At 43.4% G+C, this 16235-nt stretch overlaps 1 protein-coding gene across 1 annotated transcript in view; it reads left to right on the forward strand.

Annotated features, from left to right (window-relative positions):
* Window positions 1-3485: 3485 nt before the first annotated feature.
* Window positions 3486-16235, forward strand: part of LOC306973614 (uncharacterized protein) — a gene marked incomplete at its 5' end in the record, with an annotated part of 80125 nt that continues 67375 nt past the window's right edge. Inside the window, 9 exons of the mRNA XM_079570581.1 lie at window positions 3486-3593; window positions 3662-3804; window positions 7166-7251; window positions 7492-7620; window positions 9779-9895; window positions 9966-10021; window positions 10092-10237; window positions 11081-11166; window positions 11251-11379. Coding sequence (XP_079426707.1) covers window positions 3486-3593; window positions 3662-3804; window positions 7166-7251; window positions 7492-7620; window positions 9779-9895; window positions 9966-10021; window positions 10092-10237; window positions 11081-11166; window positions 11251-11379 — 1000 coding nt within the window. The remainder of the gene's footprint in view (window positions 3594-3661; window positions 3805-7165; window positions 7252-7491; window positions 7621-9778; window positions 9896-9965; window positions 10022-10091; window positions 10238-11080; window positions 11167-11250; window positions 11380-16235) is intronic.

A 16235-nucleotide genomic window follows, 5' to 3' on the forward strand; every position in this document is an offset into this window, starting at 1 on the left:
CGTGCTATGAAGGTAAGCTACATGCTAGCGGCTAAAAGCTGTCATCGGCTAAATCCCCTTTGGCAACAGCGGTTTCATGTTGTGAAATATTTAATCCACATGTCCAGCCTGTTTTAATGAGGGCGGTCCTCTCTCCTCTGGCCAATCAGAGGCCAGAGTCTTTTCACATCACTTTAGTGTTAAACTTGTACCTGGCTGACCTTGTTTGACCCGGGTCTGACCAGTGGAGACACTCGACTACACGGGTCAGACCTGGCACTGGGCTGGGCAGGAAGGGCCAGTGGAAAAGCTATTGTCATTTAGCTATTAACTAAAATATTGTAGCTTATTGTTTCCTTTATGTTTTTAATTTGGCCTAAATGCTTATTCACAAACTCAATGTGTAGGCTTACTTACATATCTACACATAGGCTACATGAAAAAAGAGTTGCCGTAAGAAGCCCCGGTGTAAAGGTTTTAAACTACCACCAATTTCAGGCTACCCCCCGGTAATTTGAAATCAGTTTCAAGTTACCCCCGGGGGTAAGATGAACGCGATTTCAAGCTACCTCCCCCTCTCAACTGCTTTCTTCATCCATAAGATACCTTACAGGAACCGCGGTTGGAGCCGTAACCTGAAGGATAGTGAAGTTTACGAACTAAAGCTAACCTTACCTTAGCCCAAACCTTAAGGATAGTGGAGTTTACGAACTAAAGCTAACCTTACCTTAGCCGTAACCTTAAGGATAGTGAAGTTTACAAACTAAAGCTAACCTTACCTTAGCCGTAACCTTAAGGATAGTGGAGTTTACAAACTAAAGCTAACCTTACCTTAGCCCTAACCTTAAGGATAGTGAAGTTTACAAACTGAAGCTAACCTTACCTTAGCCGTAACCTTAAGGATAGTGAAGTTTACAAACTAAAGCTAACCTTACCTTAGCCGTAACCTTAGGATAGTGGAGTTTACAAACTAAAGCTAACCTTACCTTAGCCCTAACCTTAAGGATAGTGAAGTTTACAAACTGAAGCTAACCTTACCTTAGCCGTAACCTTAAGGATAGTGGAGTTTACAAACTAAAGCTAACCTTACCTTAGCCCTAACCTTAAGGATAGTGGAGTTTATGAACTAAAGCTAACCTTACCTTAGCCCTAACCTTAAGGATAGTGGAGTTTACGAACTAAAGCTAACCTTACCTTAGCCCTAACCTTAAGGATAGTGGAGTTTACGAACTAAAGCTAACCTTACCTTAGCCCTAACCTTAAGGATAGTGGAGTTTACGAACTAAAGCTAACCTTACCTTAGCCCTATCCTTAAGGATAGTGGAGTTTACGAACTAAAGCTAACCTTACCTTAGCCCTAACCTTAAGGATAGTGAAGTTTACAAACTAAAGCTAACCTTACCTTAGCCGTAACCTTAAGGATAGTGAAGTTTACAAACTAAAGCTAACCTTACCTTAGCCGTAACCTTAGGATAGTGGAGTTTACAAACTAAAGCTAACCTTACCTTAGCCCTAACCTTAAGGATAGTGAAGTTTACAAACTGAAGCTAACCTTACCTTAGCCGTAACCTTAAGGATAGTGGAGTTTACAAACTAAAGCTAACCTTACCTTAGCCCTAACCTTAAGGATAGTGGAGTTTATGAACTAAAGCTAACCTTACCTTAGCCCTAACCTTAAGGATAGTGGAGTTTACGAACTAAAGCTAACCTTACCTTAGCCCTAACCTTAAGGATAGTGGAGTTTACGAACTAAAGCTAACCTTACCTTAGCCCTAACCTTAAGGATAGTGGAGTTTACGAACTAAAGCTAACCTTACCTTAGCCCTATCCTTAAGGATAGTGGAGTTTACGAACTAAAGCTAACCTTACCTTAGCCCTAAACTTAAGGATAGTGGAGTTTACGAACTAAAGCTAACCTTACCTTAGCCCTAAACTTAAGGATAGTGGAGTTTACGAACTAAAGCTAACCTTACCTTAGCCCTAAACTTAAGGATAGTGGAGTTTACGAACTAAAGCTAGCCTTACCAGATGAAAAGTTACGAGAGTTGTAGCTATTATTAGCAATTAACATCCGGGCATTTTCTATTTAACACAGCCGTGCCAAACAAACAATACATATTGCGGCGGGGGTAATCTGAAATCAGGGGGGGGTAACTTGAAATCAGTTTCAGGTTACCCTGGGGGTTCAAAGGGCTTTTTTATTCTCCCAGAGTCAGGTCTAAACACCGCACTTTTAGTAGATGGCGGTAATGCACCCTCACATTGGGTGCCATCTGCCACAAAAAGAAGGAGAATAAGAAGAAGGACTAAACAATGGTGGTTTGAACGAGGAGTCAATGAAGCAATTTTTGTGAAGAAAGTAAATCCCTCCGTGAACAGGAATGGCGGACTCAGATTTCACTTGTCTCTACTGTGCAGTAATCTCTTGTGGCCCGCACCTCGAGGGCTCTGTCATATTGATGAGGCTGCAAGGCAGGCCAGGACCGGTCAGCTCATTCAGCTGAGATTTAGGGTTGTTCAGACGGAAACTCAGATCTGAGGCGTGAGGTAGGTGTGTTTGTTTCGTTTGCACTCAGAACTACAAAGATGATTACCCACCGGTGAGAGTAACCGTTAACAGAGGGGAGGGACTGAGCCAAGCTAACTCCTCCCTGAGTATTTATCCGGGCTGCGAGCTGAGCTGAACCTCAGTGCGTTGACGAAGCCTTTTGGACGAGAGGCGAAACATTCGACACTTCAACTACAGAGTACAGAAGATGACTCAAGAACCTGTAAGTCCTGTACGATTGAGAGCCTACACAGACATTAGGACAATCACAAAAGATCATCTGCATAAAAATAACATGGTACATCTTTTGAAACAACCAGTAATTAGACCAAGTGGTAAAAGGTAGAGCAAAAACAAACAGGACCCACAACTGTGGATGGGTCAAATGCAGGGACTCATTTCTCTAGATTAATGATTTATAACTTCACTTAACTTACTCTGACAGGTTTTGTCATGAACATAAGACCTTGAGGACTGATCCAGAAAGTCCCATCTCTTTTTTTAAGCCAAATGATCAATATAAAGAAAGAAGAAGTCAAATCAAGTAGTAGTTCTGTGCCAGTTACACTTCACAAGAGTGTCAGTAATGCATGTAAGGGCTTTTGGACTGTAGATCTGATTTTGTTTTTGACTCTGATTTTAGTGCTGGCCTCAGCCCTCGGGTAGTTGGAAAGCAAATTCACATTTCTAAAGGGGTAGAAGGTTTGAGAATCATGAATGACCTAAACAGTCTTTGGGTTTTGCTGCTTCAATAGGTTTCTAGATGAGCAATTATTTGGACAGCCAATATTTGTTGATTCTATGTTTGATGATTTAGCGGTGCGCTTCCATGTCTGGCCTGAACCCATGACCTCAGAAAAGAACACCGTCAGACCCGGCTGTTGGTCCACCCCCTGATTGATCCGGCCTGTGGGCTATAAGTAAGTACTGCACTCGCCAGACTTCTGTCAGTGTCAAGATGAAGTCCCTGCTTGGAGTCCTCAGTCTGGTTCTAGTCCTGGTCTACAGCCAGGCCGATGAGCCAACAGTCTGCAACAAGACTCTGGGCCCAGAGGAGCTGCACAAGGTCAGTACCGGGGTTGGACTTGAACTAAACCGGGACTGGCCTTGGACTTTACCCGCTCTTGTGTGCAGGTGCATGGGGACTGGGTGCTGGTCTGGATGGTCTATGATATAAAGAGCGACGAGGAGGTGCCCTTGACAAACAGCTCCCACATGGAGGTCCGCGTCCAGCCCGACAATCACACCCTGGTCGTGCATGAGCGCAACGTCTACGCGTGCGTACTCCAGACTGACTAGTGCAACTGACTAGTAGTACTTTAGTAAATTTAATGGATTGACTTGATTTGGAAAAACACACACCTACAGTATCTATAAGGTCCCACAGCTGACAGAGCGTGTCAGAGCAGAGTCTAAGCCCTCAAGTCAAAGGAACTGTCTGTGGGCTCCGTGACAGGTTTATATCGAGGCACAGATCTGGGGAAGGGTACAGGAAATCGTTTCTAGCATGGACGGTCCCAAAGAACACAGAGGCCTTCATCATTTGTAAATGGAAGAAGTTCAAAACCACCAGGACTCATAGGTTCCCCAATTTCCTTAGAATAACTGGAGCCCTGTCAGAGTGACCATCAGGTTCTTGATCAGCTCTCTGACCAAAGCCCTTTCCTCCTGAATGCTCCGTTTGAGCAGACGGATAGTTCTTGGAAAAGTCCTGGTGGTTCTGAACTTTTTCCACTTACAAATGAGGGAGGCCACTGTGCGCTTCTGGACCCCCGACTTTTCTGTACCTTTGCCAGATCTGTGCCTGGGGGGAGGCTTATTAGATGCTTCTCTAGGTTACACATACATTCAATCCAGAAACCAACCAGATTCCCTAAAAAAAATGTGTCCTGGAGCGTTATAGAGGCCTCTCTGATGGAAAGCAAAGGTGCTGTGCTAACCACTGGGTCACTAAAAGGTTAAATACCCACTAAAAGATTTCTTTCCTGCATAAAAAGTTCCATCATGCACCTTTACCTTTTGACCTTAGCCTTAACTATTGTCAGCCCCATCTGACCTTTTTCCACTCATCTGTTGTGTGGAGAGTCCAACCATCTACTGTTATGCAACGATGGTGCAGTTGGTAGAGAGCGTCGTGATCGGAAGGCTGCGGGTTCGAATCCCAGCTCCTGAAGATGCCCACTGTCGTTGTGTCCTAGGGCAAGACACTTCACCCACCATCTGCGTACATTGGTGTATGAATGAGAGGGTGAGAGAATAAAGCGCTTTGGGCCTGACAAAGGTAGAAAAGTGCTATATAAGTTGAGTCCATTTACCATAATGCAGGGGGGTGTTTTGTATTCAGGTAAAATTTGGAAAATTAGAATATCGTTCAAAAGTTTGTTTATTTCTGTACTTCACCTTAAAAATATGAAACTAATATATGACATAGACTCATTACATGCAAAATGTCATGCCTTTATTTGTGATAATTTTGATGATTCTGACTTACAGCCTGTGAAAAAAAACCCAAATTCAAAATCTCAGAATATTAGAATTTTACATGAAATCAATGAAAAAAAGATTTTAAACAGACACGGTCCTCTGAACACTATAATCACGCATATGAAATAGTGCCTTTCTACCTACTTTTATGCACTCAAAGCGCTTTATACCAAGGAACCACTCACCCATGCACACTCTCATTCATTCACCAGTGTATGCAGACACTGGAGGCAAGGAGGGTGAAGTGTCTTGCCCAAGGACACAACGACAGTGTGCATCTGCAGGATTCGACCCTCCAATCCTACGATCATAGGATGACCCACTCTACTCTCTGCGCCACCGTTGCCCCAATATGTACTAATGCATAAGTACTTTTACTTGGTTTGGGCCCCTTTTACTTGAATTACTGACATGGCATGGAATAGCTGCATTCAGCTCTTCTGCATTGTTCGCTCTCATGTCTCTCTTCTTCACTGGCCAGTAAAGAAGGCAGTGTGGGCAGGTGCTAAGCCCTCCTGGAAAATTAAGTCAGCATGTCCATTGTCCATAAAGCTTCTCTGTTAAAGGAAGCATGAAGTTCTCCTGGTAGGCAGTTGCGTTGCCTCTGGACTTAATAAAGCAGAGTGGACCAACACCAGCAGATGACATGGCTCCCCAAATCATCACAGACTGTAGAAACTTCACACTAGACTTCAAGCATCTTGGATTGTGTGCTTCTCCTTTCTTCCTCCAGACGCTGGAACGCTGGTTTCCAAATGAGATGCAAAATGTTGCTCTGATCAGAAAAGAGAACTGTGGACCACTGAGTAACAGATCAGCTCGTCCTTTAGCCCACATAAGACGCTTCTGACGTTTGTAGGTCAGGTGTGGCTTAACAAGAGGAATCTTCCTTTTGAAGCCCATGTCCAGGATCTGTCGGTGTGTGAGGGCTCATGATGCACTGACTCCAGCCTTAGTCACTCCTTGTGAAGGCCCCCACACTTTTGAATGACCTTTTCCTGACAGTCCTCTCCAGACTGCGCTCATCTCTGCGGCTTGTGCTCATTTTTCTTTCACACTTTTTTCCTTTCACGCACTTTGAGAGCTGTTGGATGTTGAGAACTCTCAAATGGCCTGAACCTGAAGGAAACATTTACCACCAGCACCATATTTCTGCTTTCTGTGTAGGGTACTAGGGCCACCTAATGATGCCATCTCCACTGCGCTTCATACAGCCCTCACTCACCTCGAAACAAAGGACTCCTACGTTAGAATGCTGTTTTTAGACTTTAGCTCAGCATTCAACACTATAATCCCACAGCAGCTAATACACAAACTGCTCCACCTGGGGATCAACACATCACTGGACTTTCTGCTGGACTTTCTGATGCAGAGACCACAGGCTGTACGTGTCAACCAGAACCATCACACTGAACAATCTCTCTCTAAATGTGGAGAAGACAAAAGAGATTGTTGTGGACTTTCGAAGAGCACAGGTCCAGCATGCTCCTCTAACAATTAACGGTGCTGCAGTGGAGAGGGTGACCAGCACTAAGTTCCTGGGTGTGCACATCACAGAGAAGCTCTCCTGGACCATGCACACTACATCCCTGGTCAAGAAAAGTAATCAGCATCTCTACTTTCTCCGCAAGTTGATTCATTGAGGATGGACAACTACTGTACGACTGAGAGCCTACACAGACATACTTTCAAAAATGTTTGGTTTCATGTGGACATCACCCTCTTCTGGAGGAGTTTCCCCCGACATTTTCGAGTACCTCTGGAGGACAGCCATGTGACTAAAATAAGCCCGGGATGGAATCACAAAGCGTCTATCTAAAGAGTTTAGAATCTGCTTTCGGGAAACTGAGACAAACCTTTATCTGTTGCAGCTGAACCTGAGATCAGAAGCTCCACAGTCATGATTAGAGACATCGATCACTCAAATATTGGAGACAGAAGAAAAAAGAACCCTCAGCCTCTTGAGATTAGTTTATTACAGTAATCAAAACCTCAGTTGTGATTCGATATGGATAAACCTTGAAGCCCAAATGTGTATAGTATTAATAGCAGCATGTACAGTATATTGTAGCAGTGTTGTAAAGCAGGTTCATTCCTGTGACTTGTTTGTTCGTTTGCAGCGGCCATCTTGTTTCAAAGTGTTTGTGTTTTCAGCGGATCAAAATGTTTGACCTTCACCTTCAACCTGACCCTCCCCCAGAGCCACGAGGGACACAACCGTCTGGACATTTTGGGAGAAAGTGAGTTCGATGAGGCTCGGTTTGTTTGTGCAGGTGTGAGTGCGGGTCGTTCGGTTCACACAAACCCTCCTCAAATAAGTTCGGCAGGTCACCGGTGTGAGTGCACCTACATTATGAATGTAGTGTGAGAGAGAGGTTTGTGGTTGCAGAGGCCCATTACACCTCCATATGATGGATACTATAAAGTACCATGTTTTATAGATGCACTATTGTACTACAGATGTTATTCTTTGTTTTTAGCGGAGACCAAAGATGGAGTGGTGAAGCCGTACTCTGAGAAAGGCACCGCAGAGTTCTTCCCGACTTCAGACAACAGCATCGAGATGGTCTACATAAGCGAGATTTATGGATCAATCTATCTCGTATTCAGTGAGTCCTCTTTTGACCCACTTTAGACCTGCTTTATTTATTGAGCTTTGAATCAACCATGAGAGTTGCATTGAGATTACACTCTTCTATTATCTGAAGATAAATCTTCAAATCCAAACCGAGCTCACGCACTTTTTCCAAGTGTTTTTTTTAGGTTTGATCTGGAGTTTTTTTGTTATTGGACCAAGTCACATCAAGTTTTAGACATTTAGAGTAATTATGTACTATTATCCAGGTTTCAGAAGAAAGTTTCTGTAGCCAGATTTTGTCTTAATGTCTAAAACTGAGTGTGACATTACTTAAAATGCTTAAAGAAACTAAAACTAAAGTGATGTATTTTCTACCCCCTACTTGCTCCAGCAATGTCCCAATGTGTAGAATGACCCCAGACCTATTCACCACAACTGCTGCTAAAATCCTACACTGCAGTTTGGGTGCAAAGTGTCATCATTCTAGTCTCTTTAATGCTTGAACTATTTCTACTTCCGTTTCCTAAAAGGTGTGACAGGAAGGGTGATTTGAGGATGTTTTTTTTGTCTTCGTTAATAGCACAAGTTTTTAAACGGGGTTCAGAAAGTCTGCAGGACAATACTTAATAGGGTTGGGCGATGTCCCCTTAATTGGCCGTTGACGATGTTTACAGTGAACCATCGTGATGGACGATGATATCGTCCATTTTTCATTATAAAATATTTGTTTTAAAGACATTTACATAGCCTATATATATGCTGCATATTATTATTTATGCTAGGAAAATGTGAGATTGCAGGATAAATGGATCTAAACTAAACATGATCTGAACAGAGTCATGGAACACGACTTTTGCAAAAGAAATGCGTTCAAACTCGTGCGTAAAAGTCTGAGAGGAGAACGACTCATTCAGCGCGTGAACTCCAAGGCTCTTATCACACTAATACAAATGTAAATCGGAGCTTATTATTTGCACTTGCTCAACTTTGACGTAATGTTTAAGAAACAGTGGGTGAACGGGACAATATTTTGAAGTTTGCGTCGTAGCCTACATTTTTGAAGCCGCTCCACGCGCCGCCTGGTCCATGTGATCGTAACCTCGTACCTCCTGCACCGCCTCTTTCTCTCTCCTCTCTCTTTCTTCTCTCGTTCCTTCGTGAGAATAGTCCACGCGCTCAGCTAACTCCGATGTGAGAGCCATCTCATTTTAAAACGGTTTAAGTTTCAATACGCAGCAAAGCAAAACAAAACCACGCGCTGTTAAACTCTGAGCTGCAGAGAGAGAGAGAGAGAGAGAGAGAGAGAGAGAGAGAGAGCAGCTGCGTCTTTACGTTAATAATTACGGCTAACACATCGTGGCTTCTGGCAGGTACTGACACTAGCGCGCATATTAGTTACATCAGTGATTTAATTTGCAGTGCAATCCCTGTACAGTTTGAAGGTTTACAAGGCCCACAGAAGACCAGTGCGTGTTTTTGACAGGAGGGGGCGTGGCATCACGATGGTGGCTCTACATCGTGATGTTGCTCATCCATCGCCGATGGACGATGACATCGTCCATCGGCACAACCCTAATACTTAACATGTTTTCAATACAAGCACACTGTCAGCAAGAAACAAGGCAACGCAGTGATCAGCCTGTCTGTGGAAACTACACCTGTGAAAGCAACTTTATTAAAATAGGCAGTAAAAAGGTGTGAGCCCAAGACAGAACCCTGAGGAACTCCACTAGAACTCCCCGAAAGCTCTCCTAAGGGGCTGAGGAACGGACACACGTCTCTTACACTAAGATGCACATCTAAAACTCTGCAGGTCATTCATGTCTGAGCTGGCTACGAAAATTAACACAAAGGTCTGGCTATGGGAACAAGAGAAGACGTTAGTGCTGCTTTCCTGGAGTCTGTTGCTGGGTAAACCATAGAGATAAAAAGGAATAATAGCGATTGAACGTAACATATGCAGAAAGTTGGCAAGTCCAGGAAACCTTTTGTGGGCCTGCACAATGTATTTTTAGAACATGTTCAGACCTGGTTCAGACCTGGTTTCTCCCTTGGGGTAGGCACATAATAGCTTTATTGCTTCAGCCTAGTCCATTTTGAACCTTCATAATTGTAAAGTTATGATTTTGTAAAGATAAATGAATGTAAATTGCTAAAATAAACTAAACCAAACTAAACTTTGTCCTCAGGGAGAGAGGGACAGCACGTGGATGATCTGGAGAAGGATCATGAGGGGCACAGAGCGATGGCCAAGTGCCTGAAACTACATGGGGTGAACTTTGTGGAGTGGCAGTATAAACTAGCAGGTAACACTAAACTCAGTATCCACCGAAAACATTCAAAACATTTCCACTGACGTCTGTGTTTCTGTTTCAGATTTCTGCCACAAAAAGTCTGTGTTGCCAACTCTGGATTCAGATGAGCTGCACCAGGTTAGAGGCGGACATCTTGTTAAACACTGAACCAGGACTGAACCTGGACTGAACCTGGTCTTGTGTGCAGGTGGATGGGGACTGGGTGATGGTCTGGATAGGCTATAGAAAGATTCCAAATCAGGACAACCCATGGGCGAACCTCACCAGCGCCCACGTGGAGATGCGTGTTCAGCCTGACAATCACACCGTGGTCTACTACGAGCGCAATGCTATGTATGTGCTCCTGACCAACGACTTCATCTTTCGTCTTTGGGTCACTGTGATGTGATGTCGTTTATAGAAATCCTGCTGCTATAAACTGCTGCAGTTTGTCTGACAGTGATAAACAACTTTTCAAAATGATTTTGCGTAAAATATTAGGAATTTTCACATTAGCTTAGCCCTGCTTAGATGCTCATTTATGCTCTCTGTCGGAAACTTATCCAAAGACACATGTCTGACATGTCTGACTTTTTCTTTTGTAAATCAATTCGAATTTCCAACATTAATGCTATAAACGCCAGAAGAATGAGAAATAGAATTTTCTACACATTTTTTTTATTTCTTTTGCAAAGTCAAAGGTTTAAATCCATTTCATTCATATTTGGTAGCATTGCCTCTAAACTATATAACTTGGGGCAAATGTTTTGGATATCCTTCCACAATCTTCTCACAATAGTTGGCAGGACTTTTGGTCCATTCCATCTGGTTGTCCATTTGTAAGACCCATCTGTGCCCAAGCTTGTCTGGAGATGTTGCTCAAATACTTCCATAGAGTTCTTTCTTCATGATGTCATCTATTTTGTGAAGTGCACCAGTCCCTCCCGCAGCAAAACAGCCCCACAGCATGATGCTGCCCCCCGTCAATGTAAACTTCTGACTTTTGGAAAGCAACAAAATGTCTAAAAAATCTCTCATTCTTCAGGCATTTAGCAAATAGAAACATTTTTATAATTCTAATTGACCTAAAAAAAGTAAAAGTTAATTCTGGTTGAACACGAAAAGAGAAGGGAAGAAACCTTTGAACAGAATCACAGCTTCCTCTTTAGTGGAACTGACTAAACATGTTTTTTTCAGAGGAGGGAAATGCATTTCCTACAAGGAGAACCTGGTCCTTCCTCAGAACAGTGAGAGAATTCACCGCCTCCACATGGAGGGAGGGAGTGAGTTTGATCTACCTGAAAGCTTGTCTGAGGTTTTCTGGATGTGCTGTTGTACATGTTTAATGATGCTTCTGTGGTTTCCAGTGGAGAACACAGGCGGAGAGTGGAAACCGTACAATGACAACGCCACTGTTGAGTTCTTCCCGAGTTCAGCAAACACCATGGAGATGTTCTACAAAAGTGAAACTCAGGGAGATTTTCTGATCGCATTCCGTGAGTCCTGGCTCAGATTTGGTATAGTCCTGGTATAGTCCTGGTATAGTCCTGGTATAGTGCTGGTATAGTGCTGGTATAGTGCTGGTATAGTGCTGGTATAGTCCTGGTATAGTCCTGGTATAGTGCTGGTATAGTGCTGGTATAGTGCTGGTATAGTGCTGGTATAGTGCTGGTTTAGTCCTGGTATAGTGCTGGTATAGTGCTGGTATAGTGCTGGTATAGTGCTGGTATAGTCCTGGTATAGTGCTGGTATAGTCCTGGTATAGTTCTGGTATAGTGCTGGTATAGTCCTGGTATAGTGCTGGTATAGTGCTGGTATAGTTCTGGTATAGTGCTGGTATAGTCCTGGTATAGTTCTGGTATATTTCTGGTATAGTGCTGGTATAGTCCTGGTATAGTGCTGGTATAGTCCTGGTATAGTTCTGGTATAGTCCTGGTATAGTGCTGGTATAGTGCTGGTATAGTGTTGGTATAGTGCTGGTATAGTCCTGGTATAGTCCTGGTATAGTCCTGGTATAGTGCTGGTATAGTGCTGGTATAGTCCTGGTATAGTGCTGGTATAGTGCTGGTATAGTGCTGGTATAGTGCTGGTATAGTCCTGGTATAGTGCTGGTATAGTGCTGGTATAGTGCTGGTATAGTGTTGGTATAGTGCTGGTATAGTTCTGGTATAGTGCTGGTATAGTCCTGGTATAGTCCTGGTATAGTCCTGGTATAGTCCTGGTACAGTCCTGGTATAGTCCTGGTATAGTGCTGGTATAGTGTTGGTATAGTGCTGGTATAGTGCTGGTATAGTCCTGGTATAGTCCTGGTATAGTCCTGGTATAGTGTTGGTATAGTGCTGGTATAGTGCTGGTATAGTCCTGGTATAGTGCTGGTATAGTGCTGGTATAGTGCTGGTATAGTGCTGGTATAGTCCTGGTATAGTCCTGGTATAGTGCTGGTATAGTGCTGGTATAGTGCTGGTATAGTGCTGGTATAGTGCTGGTTTAGTCCTGGTATAGTGCTGGTATAGTGCTGGTATAGTGCTGGTATAGTGCTGGTATAGTCCTGGTATAGTGCTGGTATAGTCCTGGTATAGTTCTGGTATAGTGCTGGTATAGTCCTGGTATAGTGCTGGTATAGTCCTGGTATAGTTCTGGTATAGTGCTGGTATAGTCCTGGTATAGTTCTGGTATATTTCTGGTATAGTGCTGGTATAGTCCTGGTATAGTGCTGGTATAGTCCTGGTATAGTTCTGGTATAGTCCTGGTATAGTGCTGGTATAGTGCTGGTATAGTGTTGGTATAGTGCTGGTATAGTCCTGGTATAGTCCTGGTATAGTCCTGGTATAGTGCTGGTATAGTGCTGGTATAGTCCTGGTATAGTGCTGGTATAGTGCTGGTATAGTGCTGGTATAGTGCTGGTATAGTCCTGGTATAGTGCTGGTATAGTGCTGGTATAGTGCTGGTATAGTGTTGGTATAGTGCTGGTATAGTTCTGGTATAGTGCTGGTATAGTCCTGGTATAGTCCTGGTATAGTCCTGGTATAGTCCTGGTACAGTCCTGGTATAGTCCTGGTATAGTCCTGGTATAGTGCTGGTATAGTGTTGGTATAGTGCTGGTATAGTGCTGGTATAGTCCTGGTATAGTCCTGGTATAGTCCTGGTATAGTGTTGGTATAGTGCTGGTATAGTGCTGGTATAGTCCTGGTATAGTCCTGGTATAGTGCTGGTATAGTGCTGGTATAGTGCTGGTATAGTGCTGGTATAGTCCTGGTATAGTCCTGGTATAGTGCTGGTATAGTGCTGGTATAGTGCTGGTATAGTCCTGGTATAGTCCTGGTATAGTGCTGGTATAGTGCTGGTATAGTGCTGGTATAGTCCTGGTATAGTGCTGGTATAGTGCTGGTATAGTGCTGGTATAGTGTTGGTATAGTGCTGGTATAGTTCTGGTATAGTGCTGGTATAGTCCTGGTATAGTCCTGGTATAGTCCTGGTATAGTCCTGGTACAGTCCTGGTATAGTCCTGGTATAGTCCTGGTATAGTGCTGGTATAGTGTTGGTATAGTGCTGGTATAGTGCTGGTATAGTCCTGGTATAGTCCTGGTATAGTCCTGGTATAGTGTTGGTATAGTGCTGGTATAGTGCTGGTATAGTCCTGGTATAGTCCTGGTATAGTGCTGGTATAGTGCTGGTATAGTGCTGGTATAGTGCTGGTATAGTCCTGGTATAGTCCTGGTATAGTGCTGGTATAGTGCTGGTATAGTGCTGGTATAGTCCTGGTATAGTCCTGGTATAGTGCTGGTATAGTGCTGGTATAGTCCTGGTATAGTGCTGGTATAGTGCTGGTATAGTCCTGGTATAGTGCTGGTATAGTGCTGGTATAGTGCTGGTATAGTCCTGGTATAGTCCTGGTATAGTGCTGGTATAGTTCTGATATAGTGCTGGTATAGTCCTGGTATAGTCCTGGTATAGTCCTGGTATAGTGCTGGTATAGTTCTGATATAGTGCTGGTATAGTCCTGGTATAGTCCTGGTATAGTGCTGGTATAGTGCTGGTATAGTCCTGGTATAGTGCTGGTATAGTGCTGGTATAGTGCTGGTATAGTCCTGGTATAGTCCTGGTATAGTGCTGGTATAGTTCTGATATAGTGCTGGTATAGTGCTGGTATAGTGCTGGTATAGTCCTGGTATAGTCCTGGTATAGTGCTGGTATAGTGCTGGTATAGTGCTGGTATAGTGCTGATATAGTGCTGGTATAGTGCTGGTATAGTGCTGGTATAGTCCTGGTATAGTGCTGATATAGTGCTGGTATAGTGCTGGTATAGTGCTGGTATAGTCCTGGTATAGTCCTGGTATAGTGCTGGTATAGTGCTGGTATAGTGCTGGTATAGTCCTGGTATAGTCCTGGTATAGTGCTGGTATAGTGCTGGTATAGTCCTGGTATAGTGCTGGTATAGTGCTGGTATAGTCCTGGTATAGTGCTGGTATAGTGCTGGTATAGTGCTGGTATAGTCCTGGTATAGTCCTGGTATAGTGCTGGTATAGTTCTGATATAGTGCTGGTATAGTCCTGGTATAGTCCTGGTATAGTCCTGGTATAGTGCTGGTATAGTTCTGATATAGTGCTGGTATAGTCCTGGTATAGTCCTGGTATAGTGCTGGTATAGTGCTGGTATAGTCCTGGTATAGTGCTGGTATAGTCCTGGTTTAGTGCTGGTATAGTGCTGGTATAGTCCTGGTATAGTGCTGGTATAGTGCTGGTATAGTGCTGGTATAGTCCTGGTATAGTCCTGGTATAGTGCTGGTATAGTGCTGGTATAGTGCTGGTATAGTGCTGGTATAGTCCTGGTATAGTCCTGGTATAGTGCTGGTATAGTTCTGATATAGTGCTGGTATAGTCCTGGTATAGTCCTGGTATAGTGCTGGTATAGTGCTGGTATAGTCCTGGTATAGTGCTGGTATAGTGCTGGTATAGTGCTGGTATAGTCCTGGTATAGTCCTGGTATAGTGCTGGTATAGTTCTGATATAGTGCTGGTATAGTCCTGGTATAGTGCTGGTATAGTGCTGGTATAGTCCTGGTATAGTGCTGGTATAGTGTTGGTATAGTGCTGGTATAGTGCTGGTATAGTCCTGGTATAGTCCTGGTATAGTGCTGGTATAGTCCTGGTATAGTCCTGGTATAGTCCTGGTATAGTGTTGGTACAGTGCTGGTATAGTCCTGGTATAGTGCTGGTATAGTGCTGGTATAGTGCTGGTATAGTCCTGGTATAGTCCTGGTATAGTGCTGGTATAGTGCTGGTATAGTGCTGGTATAGTCCTGGTATAGTCCTGGTATAGTGCTGGTATAGTGCTGGTATAGTCCTGGTATAGTGCTGGTATAGTCCTGGTATAGTCCTGGTATAGTGCTGGTATAGTGCTGGTATAGTGCTGGTATAGTCCTGGTATAGTCCTGGTATAGTGCTGGTATAGTGCTGGTATAGTCCTGGTATAGTCCTGTTATAGTCCTGGTATAGTGCTGGTATAGTGTTGGTATAGTGCTGGTATAGTGCTGGTATAGTCCTGGTATAGTGCTGGTATAGTGCTGGTATAGTCCTGGTATAGTGCTGGTATAGTGCTGGTATAGTGCTGGTATAGTGTTGGTATAGTGCTGGTATAGTCCTGGTATAGTGCTGGTATAGTCCTGGTATAGTGCTGGTATAGTCCTGGTATAGTGCTGGTATAGTGTTGGTATAGTCCTGGTATAGTGCTGGTATAGTCCTGGTATAGTGCTGGTATAGTGCTGGTATAGTGCTGGTATAGTCCTGGTATAGTGCTGGTATAGTGCTGGTATAGTCCTGGTATAGTCCTGGTATAGTGCTGGTATAGTCCTGGTATAGTGCTGGTATAGTGCTGGTATAGTCCTGGTATAGTGCTGGTATAGTGCTGGTATAGTGCTGGTATAGTGCTGGTATAGTGCTGGTATAGTGTTGGTATAGTGTTGGTATAGTCCTGGTATAGTCCTGGTATAGTGCTGGTATAGTGCTGGTATAGTGCTGGTATAGTGCTGGTATAGTGCTGGTATAGTGCTGGTATAGTCCTGGTATAGTGCTGGTATAGTGCTGGTATAGTGCTGGTATAGAATCAGAATAGTTTTTATTGCCTGTAAACAGGTTCACAAACTTGGATTTTTTCTCGGTGAGGACGTGCAACATTAAACATAAAAACATATAAGACAGAGTTTAGATCAAGATGCGCAATAAAACTTTAAACTATAAGGCTTTAGGAGCATGCATAGAATATTAAAATAAATAAGATAAAACAAATAAGAGGTAAAATATGGTAGACGACAACAACTGTCATAGAACAAAAGGATTGGATTTACATATTGTGTA

This window comes from Gobius niger (genome assembly GCF_951799975.1).
Source record: "Gobius niger genome assembly, chromosome: 14".
Lineage (NCBI taxonomy): Eukaryota > Metazoa > Chordata > Actinopteri > Gobiiformes > Gobiidae > Gobius > Gobius niger.